At 38.8% G+C, this 17273-nt stretch overlaps 1 protein-coding gene and 1 long non-coding RNA gene across 2 annotated transcripts in view; one reads left to right on the top strand and one right to left on the bottom strand.

Moving 5' to 3' along the window:
- The window catches only part of SLC9A9 (solute carrier family 9 member A9), a 172667-nt gene extending 163868 nt beyond the window's left edge, over nucleotides 1–8799 (bottom strand). The window contains exons 1-3 of the mRNA XM_009089176.4: nucleotides 8464–8799; nucleotides 3009–3211; nucleotides 85–162 (exon numbers count right to left, since the gene is read on the bottom strand). Of these exons, the coding sequence (XP_009087424.2) occupies nucleotides 85–162; nucleotides 3009–3211; nucleotides 8464–8638 (456 nt within the window). The 5' untranslated portion in view covers nucleotides 8639–8799. The remainder of the gene's footprint in view (nucleotides 1–84; nucleotides 163–3008; nucleotides 3212–8463) is intronic.
- On the top strand, nucleotides 5984–16395 carry LOC127059908 (uncharacterized). Its single transcript, XR_007778258.1, has 3 exons — nucleotides 5984–6286; nucleotides 7787–7880; nucleotides 16370–16395. It is a non-coding gene; the product is annotated as an uncharacterized LOC127059908 (long non-coding RNA).
- The last annotated feature ends 878 nt before the right edge of the window (nucleotides 16396–17273 follow it).

The following is a 17273-nucleotide window of genomic DNA, read 5'->3' as shown; positions in this document are numbered from 1 at the left end:
ACTGTCCTCTGTCACTGGCCTGTTGAGTCTACAGAGCAGCAACCACACTCAGACCCTTCTGTCTCAAAAAGAAAAGACACGTACCTTCTTCAAACTGTATCCAGCATGAAATATTATGGGTGGCAGCAAAATGTTGAAGAAGATGGAAGGATCAAAGGTCATCTGCTAGGAAGGACAAAGGAGAGGGTAAGGACAAATAAAGTAGCATTTAATTTGATATGATAGTTTTATAATTGTATCTGCTCATCAGGACTGATCTCAGGCTCACCTCCATTGTTTGTGGGATTATTCTGAGTTGGTTTTTTGCAAGTATAAATGTGTAGTTCCTTACAGCTTACAGATGCAGAATACTACTTGAAAAATATTCTTTCAAAAAGGAAATCAGTCATGTGCAACATTACAGGGAACACATAAAAGCAGCTTTACCTGTGACAGCAGCTGCCCTACCAGACATCCAGCTTGACAGTCCCATGATGTAACTCCTGGTTCAGACATGATCTCCTGCTCACTTCCAGGAAAGACACATCAGCAGTGTTGTGCCTCAATTCCCCATGTACAGAAAGGTGATAAAAGACCTATATCACCAAAACCAATGTAACATTTCCTTTGAAGGAAATGATTTATAAAATAGCCATTAAAAGTTTTAAAGTAATGCTAGAATGAGGAAGTGCACTGATCATATTGGCCTTCAACTTCTGGCACAGAGAAAGACCAAGGACATTGCTCAGCCATTGCAATGCAATACAATAGAACAGAATTCTCTTTAAAATTACAGCATTGCTGGAGAAAAAAAAAAAAACCAACTTAAATAAGCCTGTGTACTGCTTAGTGTTCTGTCAGTGGGCTATATTACACCAATACTTTTAAGAGACAGGAGGTAATTAGTGCAAAGGCTTGCAGCTCTCTTGTTCAGATGAAGTGATATTTTAAGGCTATGGTATTATTAATTATTTTCCTTCAAAAGAGTAAGACCAGCTTACAAAATTACTTCTGCCTTCTTGCTTGATTCAATAAACAGGAAGTGAGAGTTGAGACTTTTTTCCATCCTGCTCACTTTGAATTATAAAGCTAAAAAATCTAGCTAAATAACCTGCCAGCAACATTAGCTGTGCTGGCACCATCAGTGCAAACCTGATGAAAAAATGATTTTCTTAATTTATGAACTAGCACTCTTAAATGGTAATTTTGGAATTATTTCAGCAGATATGTTAAAATATCTTTTCTGTGGCCATCAGAAATCCTGACTGCATGTTTTATTATTCAAAATCATGTTCTGAAGAATACATGTTTGTAAGTCATGGCACAATCTATTCTCTCTGATAAAAGGCACTAAGTAAACACTTTTCGTGCAGTCAAAAGGGAATTACAGTTGTACAAAACCCAGAGCATGGTGTGATCATGCTTTCTGTTTTCTACATTAGTGCTTTTGCCAGTCAGGAAGGCTGCCAGGCATTGTTATTGTCTCCTAAATACAGCTGAATTCATCCCCCTTTCCTTTTTATTTATTTTCTTTTCAAGAGGGCATCTGCCAGGTAATTTCAAAGGAAAAACAAGTGAAAATCCAGGCAGACTGAGGTCTCTGCAATAATTTAGAGGAACTACAATTTACAGTTGAGACCTGCAAGAGCCTTCCAGCAAAGTGAGACTATAGAAACAAGATTGGGCAGTTCCCTGCAAGGGCAAGAGGAATTTCTGATCAAGTCATTGCTCCTCCTCTCCTGAGTGAGCTCCAGAGCCAGGTCTGATGAAGAGGATCAAATGTAATGGATTAGTACACGTGGCCTGGAAGTGAAACACACACTTTGGCTAAGACAAAGCTGCAACTGCAACCAACTAGCAGGAAAAAGAATGGAGATTCAGCAAAACTTGATGAGTCTGACTGCCACAGTATTTTCATGTCTCCACCCACCACAACTCTAATGGTCCTTGACAGTCTGGTTCTTTCTGAGAAGGGCAAGTCTGGCAGTAACAGCAGACAGGCACACAATGGTGCTGCATCAGCAAGAAATTTGAGCAGATGGTTAAATGCTAATTCTGCTGAGCTCTGCAGAGTACATTCTAAGCATAACTTAAAAGTTTTCCCAGTGATAACTGTGTAATGCACAGGATCATGCATTCTGTGCTGGCCAAACAATAATACCTGAAAAAAAGCAAAACAATACATTGCACTGTTGTAAAAAGCCACTGGTAGGGGCTTAGGAGCTTCCTTTGAATATACAATGTTTTTGAGCACAAAATCCAGGTTTTAAAAAGTGCTTCTGCACTTCAGTGTTCTTCAAATGGCTGCCATTTAAAAAAATATGAACATTATAAGAAGCAAATATTATGTGGCCAGGAAAAGACTATACTAAAAAATTAATATATTTTTTTTATATACAGGAAAAAAAAAAAGGCCATGGGATTGTGAAAGACTGCAAACTTTCTCCTACACTTCCCTTTTTGCATCCAGCCTGAATTGCCCCAGTGCTGTCTCCCTGCTGAGGACCACTGCAGGAGTGGAAGAATGTATGAGCATGCTGTGATGAATTTAAGTGTCCATTGAGTACATAGTTACAAGTTTGTATTTTGAAAAATGTTTAGAGTTTGCAGTTTCCTGTGCTATCCACAGGAGGTAACCTCCTCTTACTTTATCCTGCCAGAGCAGTCACTTTGAAGGCAGAGGCAAAATAAAGACATCAGTGGGGTTTGCAAAGGTTTAGTGGCAATGAATCCAAGTTAACAGCTGTGACTGCAATGAACTCAGTGTCTGCAGGAGCTGGGACAGTCGTTTGAAACAGCTCAGGAAACCATTCTGTGAGTGCACAGTCAGCTTGGAGCTAAATGATGGTCAGGGCTTTACCACACTTCCTTTCCTTTACTGTTCTTCTTCCCCACCCTAAATTCAGAACAGACTCTCTCTCTCTGTCTCATTTGAACTTGAAGCTTTTTTTCCTCTCTCAAGCATGAAAATAAAATAAATATCTTACAGAGTTTAGAGCAAAAATAAGATAAAATAACATAGCTTTTACCTTTTGAAGCATTGTATTGCCCTGGTGACCATTGACATTGTGGTGGCTGATCTCTCTTTTGTATTGATATTCATAGACCTGGTTAGTTATATTAATGAGCAGAGTGGATGGCCCAGATTTCAGTTTTTCACATTCATAAACAGTGCCACTTTCAGCATCTGGTGATTTTGTCACATATCGTATAATTAATCCCATTACAAGGCCTGGAGAGTAAAGAAAAAAAGAAAAATGAAAGATATTCAAGTACTTTTAAGTATTTGATGCCACACATTTAGAGAAAAATTAGCTCTGCCAAAACTAGGATACCTTCTTAGTGTTTTACTTTTATAGAACCTCTCTCAACACCTCATGGATGACCACAAAATATTCTTCCAAAATGGTCATTTCATTGGAATGCAGGTGTTGGTTTGACATATGCACAGTTATGCTCCTATTTTTGTGATCCAGTTGCTGGCATAATAATTAACTGAGTTTCTCATCCCCTGCATTTTCAATAGTTATTTAGAGCAGGGAGATGTCTGCACAACTCATGTGCTGAACTGAGCATATAAACATCAGCTGTGCTCTTGGGTATTTTACACACTTCATTTGTGGGGACAAAACTCTCACACATCCTCAGGCACATTCTCCTTTCTGTAGAAGATTGCATTTTTGATACTGCATGAACATAGAAAAATCAAGTCAGGAAGAAGGGAAGGAATACTAAGACTATCTACAATTTAGGGCTCTTACAGATATTTTGTTTCCCTTTACATTTAACAGAAAGGAAAATGTATTTCTGCAGCCATCTTCTGGACAGTGTGGCTCTTTCTGTTGGCACTACTGGGAGGCTGCATTTTTAATTTAGGAGAGGTAATATTTAGCTAGATAACATTACTGAGATTATTTCCACCCTCAGAGACTTCAATTTGGTTTCAAATTTAATTTCCATACTTCTTTTATGTCAAATATACTTTCAGTCCCATGTGTAGAATGGACAGCTTTACAGTTACTAATTATTAATGCAATCATAAAATGTTAAGAATGCTCAGATGAAATACTGATGGAAGACACCTAAACATCTAGAAAGATATCCTTACTATTTAAAGACAAGAAAGAAATTAAATTAAATGAAATATCAGAGAAGCATCTGCAAAATATGATGTTACAGTTTCAGTTTGATCCCATCATCAGAAGGGGACACAAGTGATCACAAGGACCTTGAGAATCCTTGTTATTGTCACATCTCCTCCTAACAGAGACTCTTGGAACTGCAGATTCCTGGCATAGCTGTAAGTCAGGTTTGTAGCTTCTTGGAGGGATGCTGAGTAACAGCTGTGTCTGTTTTAGTGTGTGCAGGCATTTGCGTTTGTTTAGAATCTGTTGTTTAGTGTGGTTGCTTTCTGTAAGTGATAGAGGATTTCAGTAAGCTGTAGAAAATCCCAAGACCTCTCTCTTAAGTTCCACAGCATTCATGCAATAAATCAGATAATAAATCTAGCTGCAGTAAAAGACAGAATTCCTGAAAATGTTAGGGGAAGGTATGTGTGTGTGTATGTAGAGGGAAGCAAGCTCTGCTTGTGCCACTATGAAATATGACTTCCACAGTGCTCAGCCCAGATGTCCAAAATCATGAGTCAGAAACCAGGAAACCATTCATTAGTTAAAACTGTCAGGGTTTTCAGCTTATTTTTATTAGACTTCCTCCAGAAGAATCACATAATTAATTTTTAAATTCAATTTCAAATATGTTAAAAATTCAGCTTAATTTGATAGACTTGATATTTTTCATTCTCTGGAGCAGAAAATGTGTAGGTTTTCCTTTAGCATTTTTGTCCTTATGACTCAATGTTTTAAACTACTACTTCCATTACCAGGTATTACTTAACCTGCTCAGGTAACAAAAATATTTTGTAAACATTCACCAAGGCCTGTGCAAGGACACTGGCAGAAAAATACCATTCAAAAAGTGTTTTAAACACAATGCAGCATTGAAAGAGAAAAGGCTGTTGCTAATGTTCTAGATTTCTTTAAAAAAGTCTCAGCTGTCCTTTGAAGTGGGATCTTGCAGCAAAATCTCACGCTAACTACAGCTCAGTCATGTTTCAACTGAAGGCAATGCAGGTTCTCCAGGTTCTTCAGTGGAAGCAGGATAAAAGAATTAAGTACAGATCTGACCATTGGAGGGATTTTTTATTCACTGTGTCAAACTCCTGAGCTATGCAGGACTGTTCTTTCCCCAGGATTTAATCTAGTCAGCTGTTAAATGCTTTCTGTTGTAATAACACTCAGGGAGGCAGTTTTAGTCATTACTTGATTTTTCCAAATATTTAAGGTTTTCTTTCAAATTTCTTTGTCTCAAGAATGATGTTCCTCTCTACAAAATTTCATTTTCTGCCTTAATTGTGATTTTCCTATGTCTCTTCTGAGTCCCAACAACCTTTCTTCATGTGCATGTTGTAATCAGGAAGACAATGAAAGACTCTGTTTATGGAGGTTCAGAGATTTCCCTTTCTGGCACCTGTTCCATCCACTTCTGTCTGTGAGGTATAGGGATACTCAGAAGACACCATCAGAAGGCAAATGGAGTTATTTCACCCAAGAGGCTTACTGGATTTGGAAGGTATAAGAATGAGTGCTCATCATTAGACACCTCCACCAGAGCTGGATCCAGAACTGATTGTGCCTCACTTCCAAACTGAATGGGATGCTCAGAAGGGGCTGCAGAGGGTTTCTGTGAGTCAGCTTTCCCTCTGCACACCTGTCCCCTCCAGACCTGGTGAAACACCTCTACCCACAGCAATCCAAAGCCATTTCATGTGAGCACCACGATGGCTCTTCTGTCCTTTTTGTTTTCCTTCCAGTCTCATCAACTAAAGCCATGGAGCACAGCACTGAAGGCTGGTCCACTGCAACCAGCCCCACCTTCACCTAGGGGGTACCACCCACTCCCTAGGGGTGACAATTACTCAAGCTGAGAACAATTTCCATTTAAATTTGGCAATTAACCTCCCATATAAAAGGCACAGCTTGGCTTGCTGCTGGTTTGGGCTTTTTGTTGTTGAAGTTCAATTCTGGCTGCCTCCTTGCCAGAGTGTTTTAGCCTCTAACTCAGAGCTGTGGTGGTACCTCTGTGTGAGCCTGACACCTGAGCTCTGGGCACAATGAGCGGTTTGGATACCTGCACTGTTTGTCACTGCACAGCTCTGGGCTCTGACTTACATCTCACGTGGGGGATGTGAAGAGAAACTTGCTCTCTGAGACTCGGGAAAACCAAGAATGAATGAATGAATGAACAGGTAAGTCTGAATTCTTCTTGTTGTTTGTGAGTGATTTTTCAGTTTGGTCTCAAAACAAACAAGACAATTTGAGTCTTTAAATACTTTCAAGCTAAATGCCTTGCTATATATATACACATACATATACACACTTTGTGAAATAATGTTGAATTAATTCTTGTGAATGAATTCTAAGAATTCTGTATTATTCAGAATTCTTTTTTTTTTTTTTTTTACTTTGTAGAAAGATTTTAATTAAATAGAGCTATAGTTATTGTTGCTTTATTGCTTTGGTAAAAAAAAATGCACCTCAGTTATTTAAGTTTCTAAATAGATGGTATGGTTGGGGTTTTTTTCTTGCTGGAACTATCCAGCCGAAAACAATTCTGCTACCAAACCTATAAATAAAAGGCAACCCCCCCCCCTTTCATTTGTTCTCTACTTTAAATAGCACTTTCTATCAGGCTGTGTTCAGTTTGTGGCTGTTCAGCATTTTGTAGTAACTGTAAAACTTCCTGGTTTTGTCTTTCTATGTTTGTTTTTTTTCCCCTCATACTCTGCCTTCCCTGTCCTTTCCACTGCTGCTCCCCTGAGGGCACATTTGAGGAATGTGGGCCCACCTGTCATCCCGTGGGACACACTCTGCAATGAGTGCCCATGTCCTGTCACCTGAAGCCAGTTTATCAGTTTGTTGTATTGCTATTCACATCTCTAATAAATAGTTCAATGGGCTGGAGCAAAGCAAACTGTGAGGACTGGGACCTCTTTTTGTGCAGAAAAGGTAGAAATTAGAATTGTTTGGAAAGGGAAGATGAAATTAAGTGAGGCCAGGACTTGTCCCACTGTCAGTGCTTGGTGTAATGAAAATTTTCTCCCAATGTTGCTGCCAGCTAATCTGACAGCCTCTCTTATGACCTCTGAAATTTCACTTTCTTTTCAGTATTTCCATTCCATGGTGTTAAAGATAACTCCACCCATATCCAAAACTTTGAAGGATAAGAAGGGCATCGTTAGCTTTTTGGATCCTACTGATAAGCTTTTTTCCTGTTTGAAGACTGCCATAAATAATGCAAAACTAAAGAGATAGTTTATTTACAATCATGAGGAATGGTTTAATAATTCAAAAGCTCTGTCCTGCTGGAGCACTCATCTCTTAACCAATCCAAAGAATATGAGCAGGTTATCCTCGTGATGTGCAGAGTATGTTCTGGGCAGGCAGCAAAACAGAAGCAAATGATGACTAAAACTCTAATTCCATTCTAATTAATTTTAGTTTTGTTGTATTCTCCCATATTTCATTTCTGTTTTGGCATTTGTCTAAATCTTGAGAAAATGCCATCAGCTGTACATGGCAAACAGCACAATAGTGAGTAGGAAGCTACTGCAGTAGAGGCACCCATCTTCACAAAAGCAGTTTTGGGTATTGCACTGCTAGAGGATGTGGTGTGCACAGAATGTGTCAGAGCAGGCTGGCACTCAGGTAGTGACTGAGCTGTTGATTTCTATCTTCCATTTTGACAGTTTGCTCTCCTGTATGTATCTCATGGCAGCAGACACGGCAGTAGATTCTCTCAGTGAAACAGCACTGAGAGTGCCAAGAGAAGTCATTGCACAGGTAAGTGTGAGCCATTAAACCAGAGAGTAGTTGGGGAGCAAGGCAGAAAGTTCTGTGTGAGAGTGAAATGCAACATGGCAAAAGTTCATCGCAGATTAGAACTAGGCAGGCAAGCTAGAGTTACCCTACAATGACAACATTGAGAGCAAACTTGAGACACATTCTTCAGTGTGCTTTTCAAAGGCACAGAACAAAGCCAAAGAAAGCTCTTGAGATCATTTAAACTTTATCAGACAACATGTCTGTATCCACAAGGCTCCTTAGACTAACAGCTTTGAATGTTGGACCAACCCAAGCAGGCTGCTTCTGTAAACAGTGAACTCCCCAGCTCTCTGCTGCCTGAGCACAAGGAGCAGAATGCACATGCTGGGGAAAACCAGCTCATCACAGCTGCTCCCCTACCAAGGCAGCCTCTGGCTACTTCAGGAGAGATGCTGTCACATCATTATTTTACCCCACACTTATGGAGCTGATGACATTTAATTCAGCACATTTCTGAGCTTTGTCAGCACTTGATCTCAAGTGCCTCATCATAAATATGCAACTAGTCCAGTGTTATGCTGGCACTTGAATTTATACTCACCATAAAGCATAGCTCCTCCAGTTTCATGCAGAAAGCGAAATCGATGGTTTTTAAACAACCAAATTGTTAATATTGTAAGAATGAGTAGAAAGTTAAAGATTAGCAGCTCCACAGCTCCCTGATGAGAAAAGTGATCTTCATCTTTCACTGATACATATTCCTTCAACTTCTCCATTTCATTCCCTTTATAGAAAGTTTGTGAAAAATAAAAGAAGAAAGAAAAAAAAAATCCCAGGAAGTTTTGTCACCTTCAGTACAAAAACTCCAGACACTACAGAAATTCACAGCAAGCACATCTGTTTCATTTGCAGGCTCATGGTAAAGTGCCCCAGCTCAGAATTCAGCTGGATTCTAGTTACAGCTTCCTGTTTCTCTCTTAAAGCTGCCCTGTCTCATTTTTAATGGTACGATTGTGTGGCTGGACTGCGCTTGCTCTGGCTGGGGATGCACAAATTGCTTCCAAGGCTCAGACTCTCCATTTCTAAAATTCTGTTGTGAAACTCAGCATGAGTTCATCATGTTTTCTTCCTGCAGTTTACAGCCCAGTCTGAATCCTAGGACTCCTATTTTGTCTTCACAATTTAAGATGGAAAAAATTATGTGAAAAAAATGGCATAAAACTTTCACTGCATTTTGGACATTTAAGCACCTTTCCTCTTTCCCATTTCCCCATGTTTAAATGTAAATGACATAGAATAAAGGTGCTGCTTCTATGGTGCAAAGACAGAAGAAGAAAATAAATCAAGGAATAAGGATTTCAAGATTTAGGCATTTGTATTGATCCTGCCAGGAGACAGATCTCTCTGAAAGCAAGGGTCCAACCAATTACCTGGAATTAGAAGTACTTAAACCCCCCTATTGAACTGAATGAAATGCAGTGGAATATATTTTTCATAATTTCTGCTGTTTGAATGTTTTGATTTAATAAATTCATTATTCCATTATGCCAGAAAAACAGTACAAACTCTATGTATAGCAAATACTCCTGGACTTTTCTGTCTATGGTCAAGGCTGCAATGCATTTACATACAGAGAATTTTAAACCAGCTCTAATCTTCATCAGAAAAAGCAGCAATTCTACTGCTCATTATAAAAGATAATTTTCTCATTATTTGATATTAATTTCTCATAACTTTTTTAAAAACACATTTGGAGCTAACTAATCTGTACAAAATCCATTCCAGGTCAGGTAGGTGTCAAAGGTGAATAACCCAGGAATACCCAGCTGTCCATACTCAGTAGTACTGGGGCTGTAGCTCATAATAGAGTTCCCAGGGAGGCACTGCTTCTTCAATCAATCTAAATATTTTGTTCTCAATAATCAATCAGTTCTGTCCTCTGCATAAGCAAATTTCACCCCCTTTACAGGTTTCCCCTTTTTTCTTCATTTTTTAAGAAAATTATTTTCCTCCTAATTTTTTTTAATGAATGCTTTTTCTTTGCTTACCAGATATTTTTTCAGTCTCTGTCAGTGGTTTCACTTTGTTCTCTACATGTTTCACTATTTTCTCTCCTTTGTGTTTCCCTCCTTTTCTCTCTTTTTTGTAGGTTTACCTTACAACTTGCAAACATGATCAGGGTTAAGTCAAAACTGTATTTCTCAACTAATTTTCAAGGGACCCTCTGTGAGATGCAAAGCTGGCAGAAACCAGATGACACCTCCCAAACTAATGAACTGCTACTCAATTTTAAGCAAGTGTAACCATGCTGACTGGTATTTTTTGAGAATTATTCAATACTGTATTTTGAATTAAAAAATAAGGTAAGGGAATTGGGTGTAGCAATTTCATATACACCTAATAGAATGTTAGTCAATAGCCAAGGCTTATAACTTTCATAGAGGAGAAAAAAAAATAAAGGCTTGATATGATTTTCATAGTCACAATTTGGAAATGACAGTGACCTCAATTTTGTGGGTTTGATCATCCATCTCCAATGTGGAAGTATCAAAAGCAAGCAAAAAAAAAAATCAATTTAAAAGAATCACATTCAGATTCTTTTGCAATAAACCCCCAAGATTTGTTTATTATGAAAGCCAGTTCTTTTCCACCCTGAGAAATAAGTAATTTGCAGGCTCTTGTAATAAAATCAATGGAGAAGCAGCCCAAAACAGTGAAAGAAGGTAATTTTATTCTGAAAATCTCATTGATTGGACTATTCACTTCAGATTTGGGAGACCAGGCTCAGGTTCTTATATTAATTTACCTGAACTCATATTTTTCACTAAATAACAAGGAGTTCCTTAGTCTTACTGCTAGAGCAGGTGTGGTATGAAATATTTGAAACACATAAGTGTCAATTTCCAAAGCTGCCTTTTCTCTTTTGCAAAATAGGGTTGTGATTCTGCTCTATCTCACAAGATAATGTGATAGGTGTTTGTGAAGCAATCACACATTACAGCAATTTGTACCAGATCAGAGCTTAAATGAAAACAGAATTTCAAGTTTTGTATCAGGCTTGCAGGTGTTGGACTTGGGGCTTAAATTCTGCCAAAGCTCCTTCTATAATTTTGGGAAGGTCTGGTTTGAACCAGCACTCACCATGTTATAGGACTGGAGTTTCAGGTGTTGCTTTCCTCTCAGAGGTGTGGGACAGTTTCAGATCAGCTTTCCAGACCCAGCCACTCATCATAGTTGCAGCTTCTGAGGAATCCAGAATTGGCATCTTAAAACTGTTCTTCTTCTTTGCATTCTCAGCCATGGTATTTATCATTACTATGCACTATCTGAAATATGCCCAGGATGTGAGGATTAAGGCAGAATAACTGTTGCCAGATGTGTGTAAGTGATAATTTGATACATGCTTTGTTGGGGGAAATACATTGGCATGAAGTAGTGCAGGACCTTAAGAATGCTTTTTGCTTTCAATAATCTGGTGTCATTTGGTACCTCTAGGCTCTTTAGAGGGATGCCTCAAATGTTCAGAGTCGTACCTGGAGAAGAGCTAATGTGGAAGCTGTGGGTCACAGAAGAGCCTGTCTGAAATGTTTCAATCCTGTTAGTTTTGTTAGACCCTGTCCTGACTGGTATGGCTGTACTGGTCTCTGTATGCCATGTGATTTTATCAGAGGTACACAGAGCCAGAAACCTCTTGAGCTCAATTAAGCCAAATCACCCCTTCAGTGTTTCTTTAGCAAATTTTTGTTATGTACAGTTTTGTAAAGAATGATGAGTCTGAGTAGATTAGGAGCAGCTCTACTGAGAAAAGAGAGCTAGCCATGGAAAACACACAGAAAACCAGTATGGACTCAGAAAACCTTTATCTGGGTTTCCAGTAAGGTCTCACTTGAAAAACTGCTGGCAATGTGACCAGTTAAATTTTTTTTTTTTTTTTTTTTTTTTTTTTTTTTTTTTTTTTGTGCTCAGGTCTTTCCATGTTATTTCAGATAAACCTACTTTTAGGGATTTTGAGGCCCTGCAGCCATTTCCCTTCCTAAAAATGGAATAACTTCTCTCCAAGTTTTGGTTGGTTTGCAGGTTAATTAGGAAAACAGTCTGTTGCAACAGCTGCATCCTATTTCCAATATTGATAACAGATGATAAATTAAGAAGGAAGGGAATTTCATAAAATTGAAAGGTACATTTTGGCTTTAAAACAGGCTATCAAGTGAATAAAGAAAGTTTTCATGGGGAAGATATTTTCAATATTACTTAACAGGTGAAAGAGAAAAACAAGATTTTGTGGAAGGCAGTATGTCATGTAATTATCATAATACTGTGTTCTTACTACAAATAGTATTTGCTTCATCTCCTCTGGCATGTAATTTTAATGGACAAGAGGTTGTAGTCCAATTTTCTGTGTCCACCTTATCAACTTTGTGGATTTCACAGAACAGTAATCTTTAGCTTGGCAGATGCAGAAGTCTGCTGTAATAGAAACTATCAAGATGGAATAGAAAGCAAGAGGATTCTTGTAAATCAGTAGAGGGGTTCTCACCTTGGAAGATATAAAGTCAGAAATATGTAAAAATGGTAATAAATTATAGTTAGTGGGAATTCCAAGCAAAGATAGCTTGCTTTAGCACCACTGGCAGTTCTGTCAGCATAGGAAAAATATAGACAAGAGTAAAAGCAACATTGAAAACAAGTGCACACCTGTATATATAATTAAAAGACCAAGCCAAACCAACTCTTAAACTGAGAAATCAATCACTTTGTGAGTACACAGATAAAAAGTGTTCTGTCACAGCTTGCTTGCCTGAAATCCCCAGACAGACTGGAACAGGATTAGTGGGATCACAAGTGGTTATCCTTCTCTAATCCATTCCAGCCAAGAAGATCTGCCTTGCTGGCTCCTGCTCTGATACACAACTGCCCAGGAAATGCTCTGGGCTAAGGCCACTTAAGGCCACTAAGCCCACAGTGGTGGGCTAAGCATCATTTATAACTGCCAGGCCTCTGTGCATTTTTAAATCTCTTCTTCTACTGAATAGTCCTCCTATGAAACCACTTTATTTGCTGGTTGCCATTGATCTTGTTGTCTTTTTTTCTGAGGTCAGACTCTGGTTTTTCTTATTTGATATTGGTGGTATTCAATCTACATGGGTCACAGAGCCTCTAAAGACAGAAATAAATCCACATTATCTATGTATGTTTATGTTACAGCTATTACACTTAGCTGAAAAATAGCTTTAGGAATAATTTCTGCTTACTGGACTACAGCTTTCTATCCAGAAGGTAAAGTCTCTGTTGGTTTTTTTCCCCTCCTTGGTTCAGAGCCTGTTTTACTGACTTAGTAAAATACTGTAGTAATTATGATGAATATGCATTGAATTGAGTGGAACTGGACTTTTAATCTCCAAAGAATTGTGATCCTTCTGTTCATATGTCACTGTCCATTGTATGAAGGCATTGTATGAACACAGGAAAATCTTTTCTCCCCTTAGAGCATGAGTAAATTTGATGCACTCTGTGATGTAACAATCAGCTCATCATGCTGGAATCTGCCTTCAGAGACCAAATTTGGTTCAGACAGACCTGAAATGCTCATGTGTGCTTTTCTCACTAAGACAGAAATGCCAGCATGTCTGAAGAAATAAAAGCTTCAAAAGACAGGAAGCACTTTGGTTCTATGAGTTGTTACAATAGAGTTAATCTGTTCCAGTTTATACAGTTTCAGCCAACAGGTTCAGAACTAAATGACTTAGAAAACTGAGGAAAACTGATATTACATGTTTATGCAGTTTAAATTAATCCACACAATTGAATGTCAGGATTATGAAGGAAGTATTTCCAAGTTTACTTCTGTGAATTTTATGCATATTTTCAGCTTGAACTGCTGCCCTGTGGTATTATTTTTTTTAATAAGCAAAAAACTATCTAGATAATTTGTATCACTTTATCTATTGTCTAAATTACAGTTTCCTGGAGGTAGACTACTTTGGGGAGCTGACTCACGTTCAACTCTTAGAACTGTGGACCTGTGCATATATGCTGGTTTAAGTTTAGTTTCCTATAAAAGCAGGCAATCCATCAGTCACAGACTATGCTACAAGCTGGAATGTGTGTGCCAAAAACTGGGGCAAAAAGGTCATGGAATTCCTTTGTCTTTTCTGTGTCCTTTGTCAGCAGTTTCTCTGCCCCCCTGAGCCTGGGTGTACACTTGCAGGAGTCACTTCTGCTGCCCTTTTGCTCCTATCCCTGCTGCCTTACAGCTCTGTGTGCTCAGGCAGGCTCTCTGTATTCCTCCTAGGTTACCTGTTTCTGCTTCCATTTCTCTACTTCCTTTTCCTGTTTGAGCTCAGCCAGGTGTTCCTTCATCCAGGAACTTCTGCCAGGTTTGCTTGACTTTCTGCCTGTTGGGAGGTCCTTGTGGTTTGAAGCAGCTCTCATGGAGATCAAGCTCTCCTGGGCTGTTGATATTAATACCCACACTTCCATATGGATGGTGATCCCACATCACTGATTCAATTGTGTTGAATAAACAGCAACTACTGAAAAGCTGCTGAATTCAGGATGGCCACACCACAGCATCAAACATCCTGACTGTCATTGCCATTTAAGGCTTAAAAAACCTCCCAACAAAACCCCCACCAAACTCAACCCCCCCAAACCCCCAAAGGCTGCCTGAAAAAATATGTTGGTACAGTGCTTTTTGTTTTACTCAGTTCATTGTTCATCAGTGTGTCATTTGGTGCCTTCTGTTTCAGATACAAATTGTATTGCATTGCGTTGTAACCAAATGCTAGCCAGGAATGCAGGAACACACACCGGATCGAACTGCCTTGCATGACAAGGGCGGCTCTTTTGCACGAGTGGAATCTGAAAGCACATCCCACTAGAGGGCTCTCGATACACGTGAAATGGAAATCTAACTGGAGCTCTGCTCGGTCTTTTATCAGTCCTCCAGGTTAAAGATAGGTTTTGGTTATTTAAACAAAGCGTTGCACTGAATCAGTGCACTGGATTGGATCCCATTTGGAATTCCTAATTACTTTTGGGACTTTATTTTCAGAGGAAGCGTGCTGATCCTACTGAATTGCTTTTAGTTTGTGAACATGAATATTTAGAATAATTCCTAATTAAACTAAACATCTTGCCCTGGTTCTTATTTCCATTAGAGCAGTAGGAATCAGATTAGTCTAAAGTTATTATTTTATAGGTTCTGCCAATATCACTAAACTATTTTTTGTGGGGACTTAGGTTTACATATGTTGGCCTTTCTTATGTGCAGGTAACCCTGCTGCCTACCTCAGAGCCTAAAAGTGTATGGTACAGAAATAGACCTGTAATTAACACTGCTGTTTTCATCTCTATCAGTATCCAAACAGCAGCTGTTTCTTTTTTCATTTCAACACTGTTCAAAAACTTGTAAATAAGTAACATTAGGAACAGTTATCATCGTTTCTATGTAATTGTATTGTGCTATCTGCAGCCACGTTTCAAGAGAACAGATTGTGTTCTTCCATTTTGAAGGCAAACAGGGCTATGTTTGTAAAGGAATGTGGGTACAAGAAAAGCAGGCAGGAGCTTTTGAAAATCCTGGTGAACTGTAACTCCTATTGCAGACAAAGTCTGGTCCTGCACTCTTTTGTAGTAACCAGTTTTTCTTTAAGAGAACTGTGTCTGAAACATAACTATTTTAGACCTGGGAATATCTCTTTGAAGTGCCACATTGCTTTCCTTACCCAAGGGAAGGCTCTCTCTCATATCCAGTTGAGCCTCTGGCCTGTGCTCTCTCTTCCTTTGCCATTCCCTGTGTATGTTTGGGACAATCATTTCTCTTTACTCCGAGCCATGTTTTACCCTTACGTTGCTCTTGCTTCCAACCTCCCAATTCACAAACCTCTTTTCTTGCAACTGACAGTTTTCAAATATTTTTCTCTTGTTCTCTGGAAACTCTAGTTGCTATAGAGACACCTGATGATTACAGAGACAGTGACTACCTTTGTTAGAACCTCAGTTGCTATAGCAATGACTATTGGCTGTGGGTTCAATGAAATCTGCTACATGGTTCATGCCCTTTTACACAGCAATACAGCTTGTAAAGGCTTCTTTTAATTGTTATGCTCAGTAATGAGACTGTGAGCCAAATTCTCTTCTAATTGAAGTCAGTGGGAGTTTTGCCATTAACTTGGACCACAGTTTGATCTTAAACTCCTCTGTCCATAAATTACAAAAGGAATCCACTTCCAGCACTGTGGCCAACAGGGTATGTCTTCATTCAGTCAGTAACAGCTGAACCTGGGAACAAAGCTTTGATGTCTGTGACTCTATTTCAGTAAAGTCTGACTTAAATGATAATCTGTTTCTTTTGACTATTATAGGAACTCTGTCACTAAATAGTCAATTCTTAGATCAAACATATCATAGTCCTTGTGAGGACCTATGTGTATTCTTCTAAACAGAAGAACTGTGAAACAAAAATGTAATCTTTAAAGTACTTAGACTATTTCTTTTTCTTCTAGGAGAAGTGTTTCCATTTTGTTGCTTTGTGGGAATGGTGACAAGAAAGTAGACATTTTCAAGGAGATATCATCACTTCACAGAAGTATCCCTACTGGAAAGGTAGCTATAATGCTGTTCTTCCAAAGGATGTTATTTCTTGGCAGCATCCCTGAATTTTTTTTTTGACACTATGGAAATGACCTCTGAAGAATGTCTTAAAGTCAACTTTCTCTTTGAGCTATTTTTGTTCTATTTAAGGTATCCTGGAGATACTTTCAAAGTCACAGGAATGCCATTCAAGTAGAAGCTGAGGTTGGAAAGCCCTGGATTTGCTGTGTCCATCCACAGATGTTTGTTTTGTTCGGTTATACCCGAATTATCACCTGTTATCACTGTTGTAGTCATTTGTGCTTTTATCTGGCAGCCTCTTCAGGAACTCATTATTTTTCTCTTCATTCTCCTCTCTCCTTCACTGTTTCTGTGAAGTTATGGGGAAAATTGCTATGAGTTTGTGTCAGAACAGTTCTTACCCTTGATCCTGTCTGTAAGGGTTAAGTTACAGGCAAGATAACAAAACCAATAATGTTCAGCATGCCCAGAATAACAACTCTGACATGCCCATTTCAACAGCTGCTGCAAAGTTAAAAACCTAAGAAGTCCTCTTACAGACTTGTACAGCGCATATTTTGTGTGACAATCTGCTTATTTTAAGCAGTCATGACTAGGATGAAAGAAAAGTACCTGAAATAAGTGCCATTGATCTCTTTAGGAAGAGCTAGGCCAGAATGAACAGAGTAGAGATTTTCATTTGCTAAGGGAAAGGCAAGAAATGGAGAAACATTGCCATTACAGCTGAAAAACTCAAGTGACACCTTGTATCAGCACATGTTGTGAGTACATTTCTACAAGAGTCACTCCCAGGTA

Source organism: Serinus canaria, chromosome 9, assembly GCF_022539315.1.
Source record: "Serinus canaria isolate serCan28SL12 chromosome 9, serCan2020, whole genome shotgun sequence".
NCBI lineage: Eukaryota > Metazoa > Chordata > Aves > Passeriformes > Fringillidae > Serinus > Serinus canaria.
Note: the sequence above shows the minus strand (reverse complement) of the source record. Positions and strands in the feature narration are given on the sequence as shown.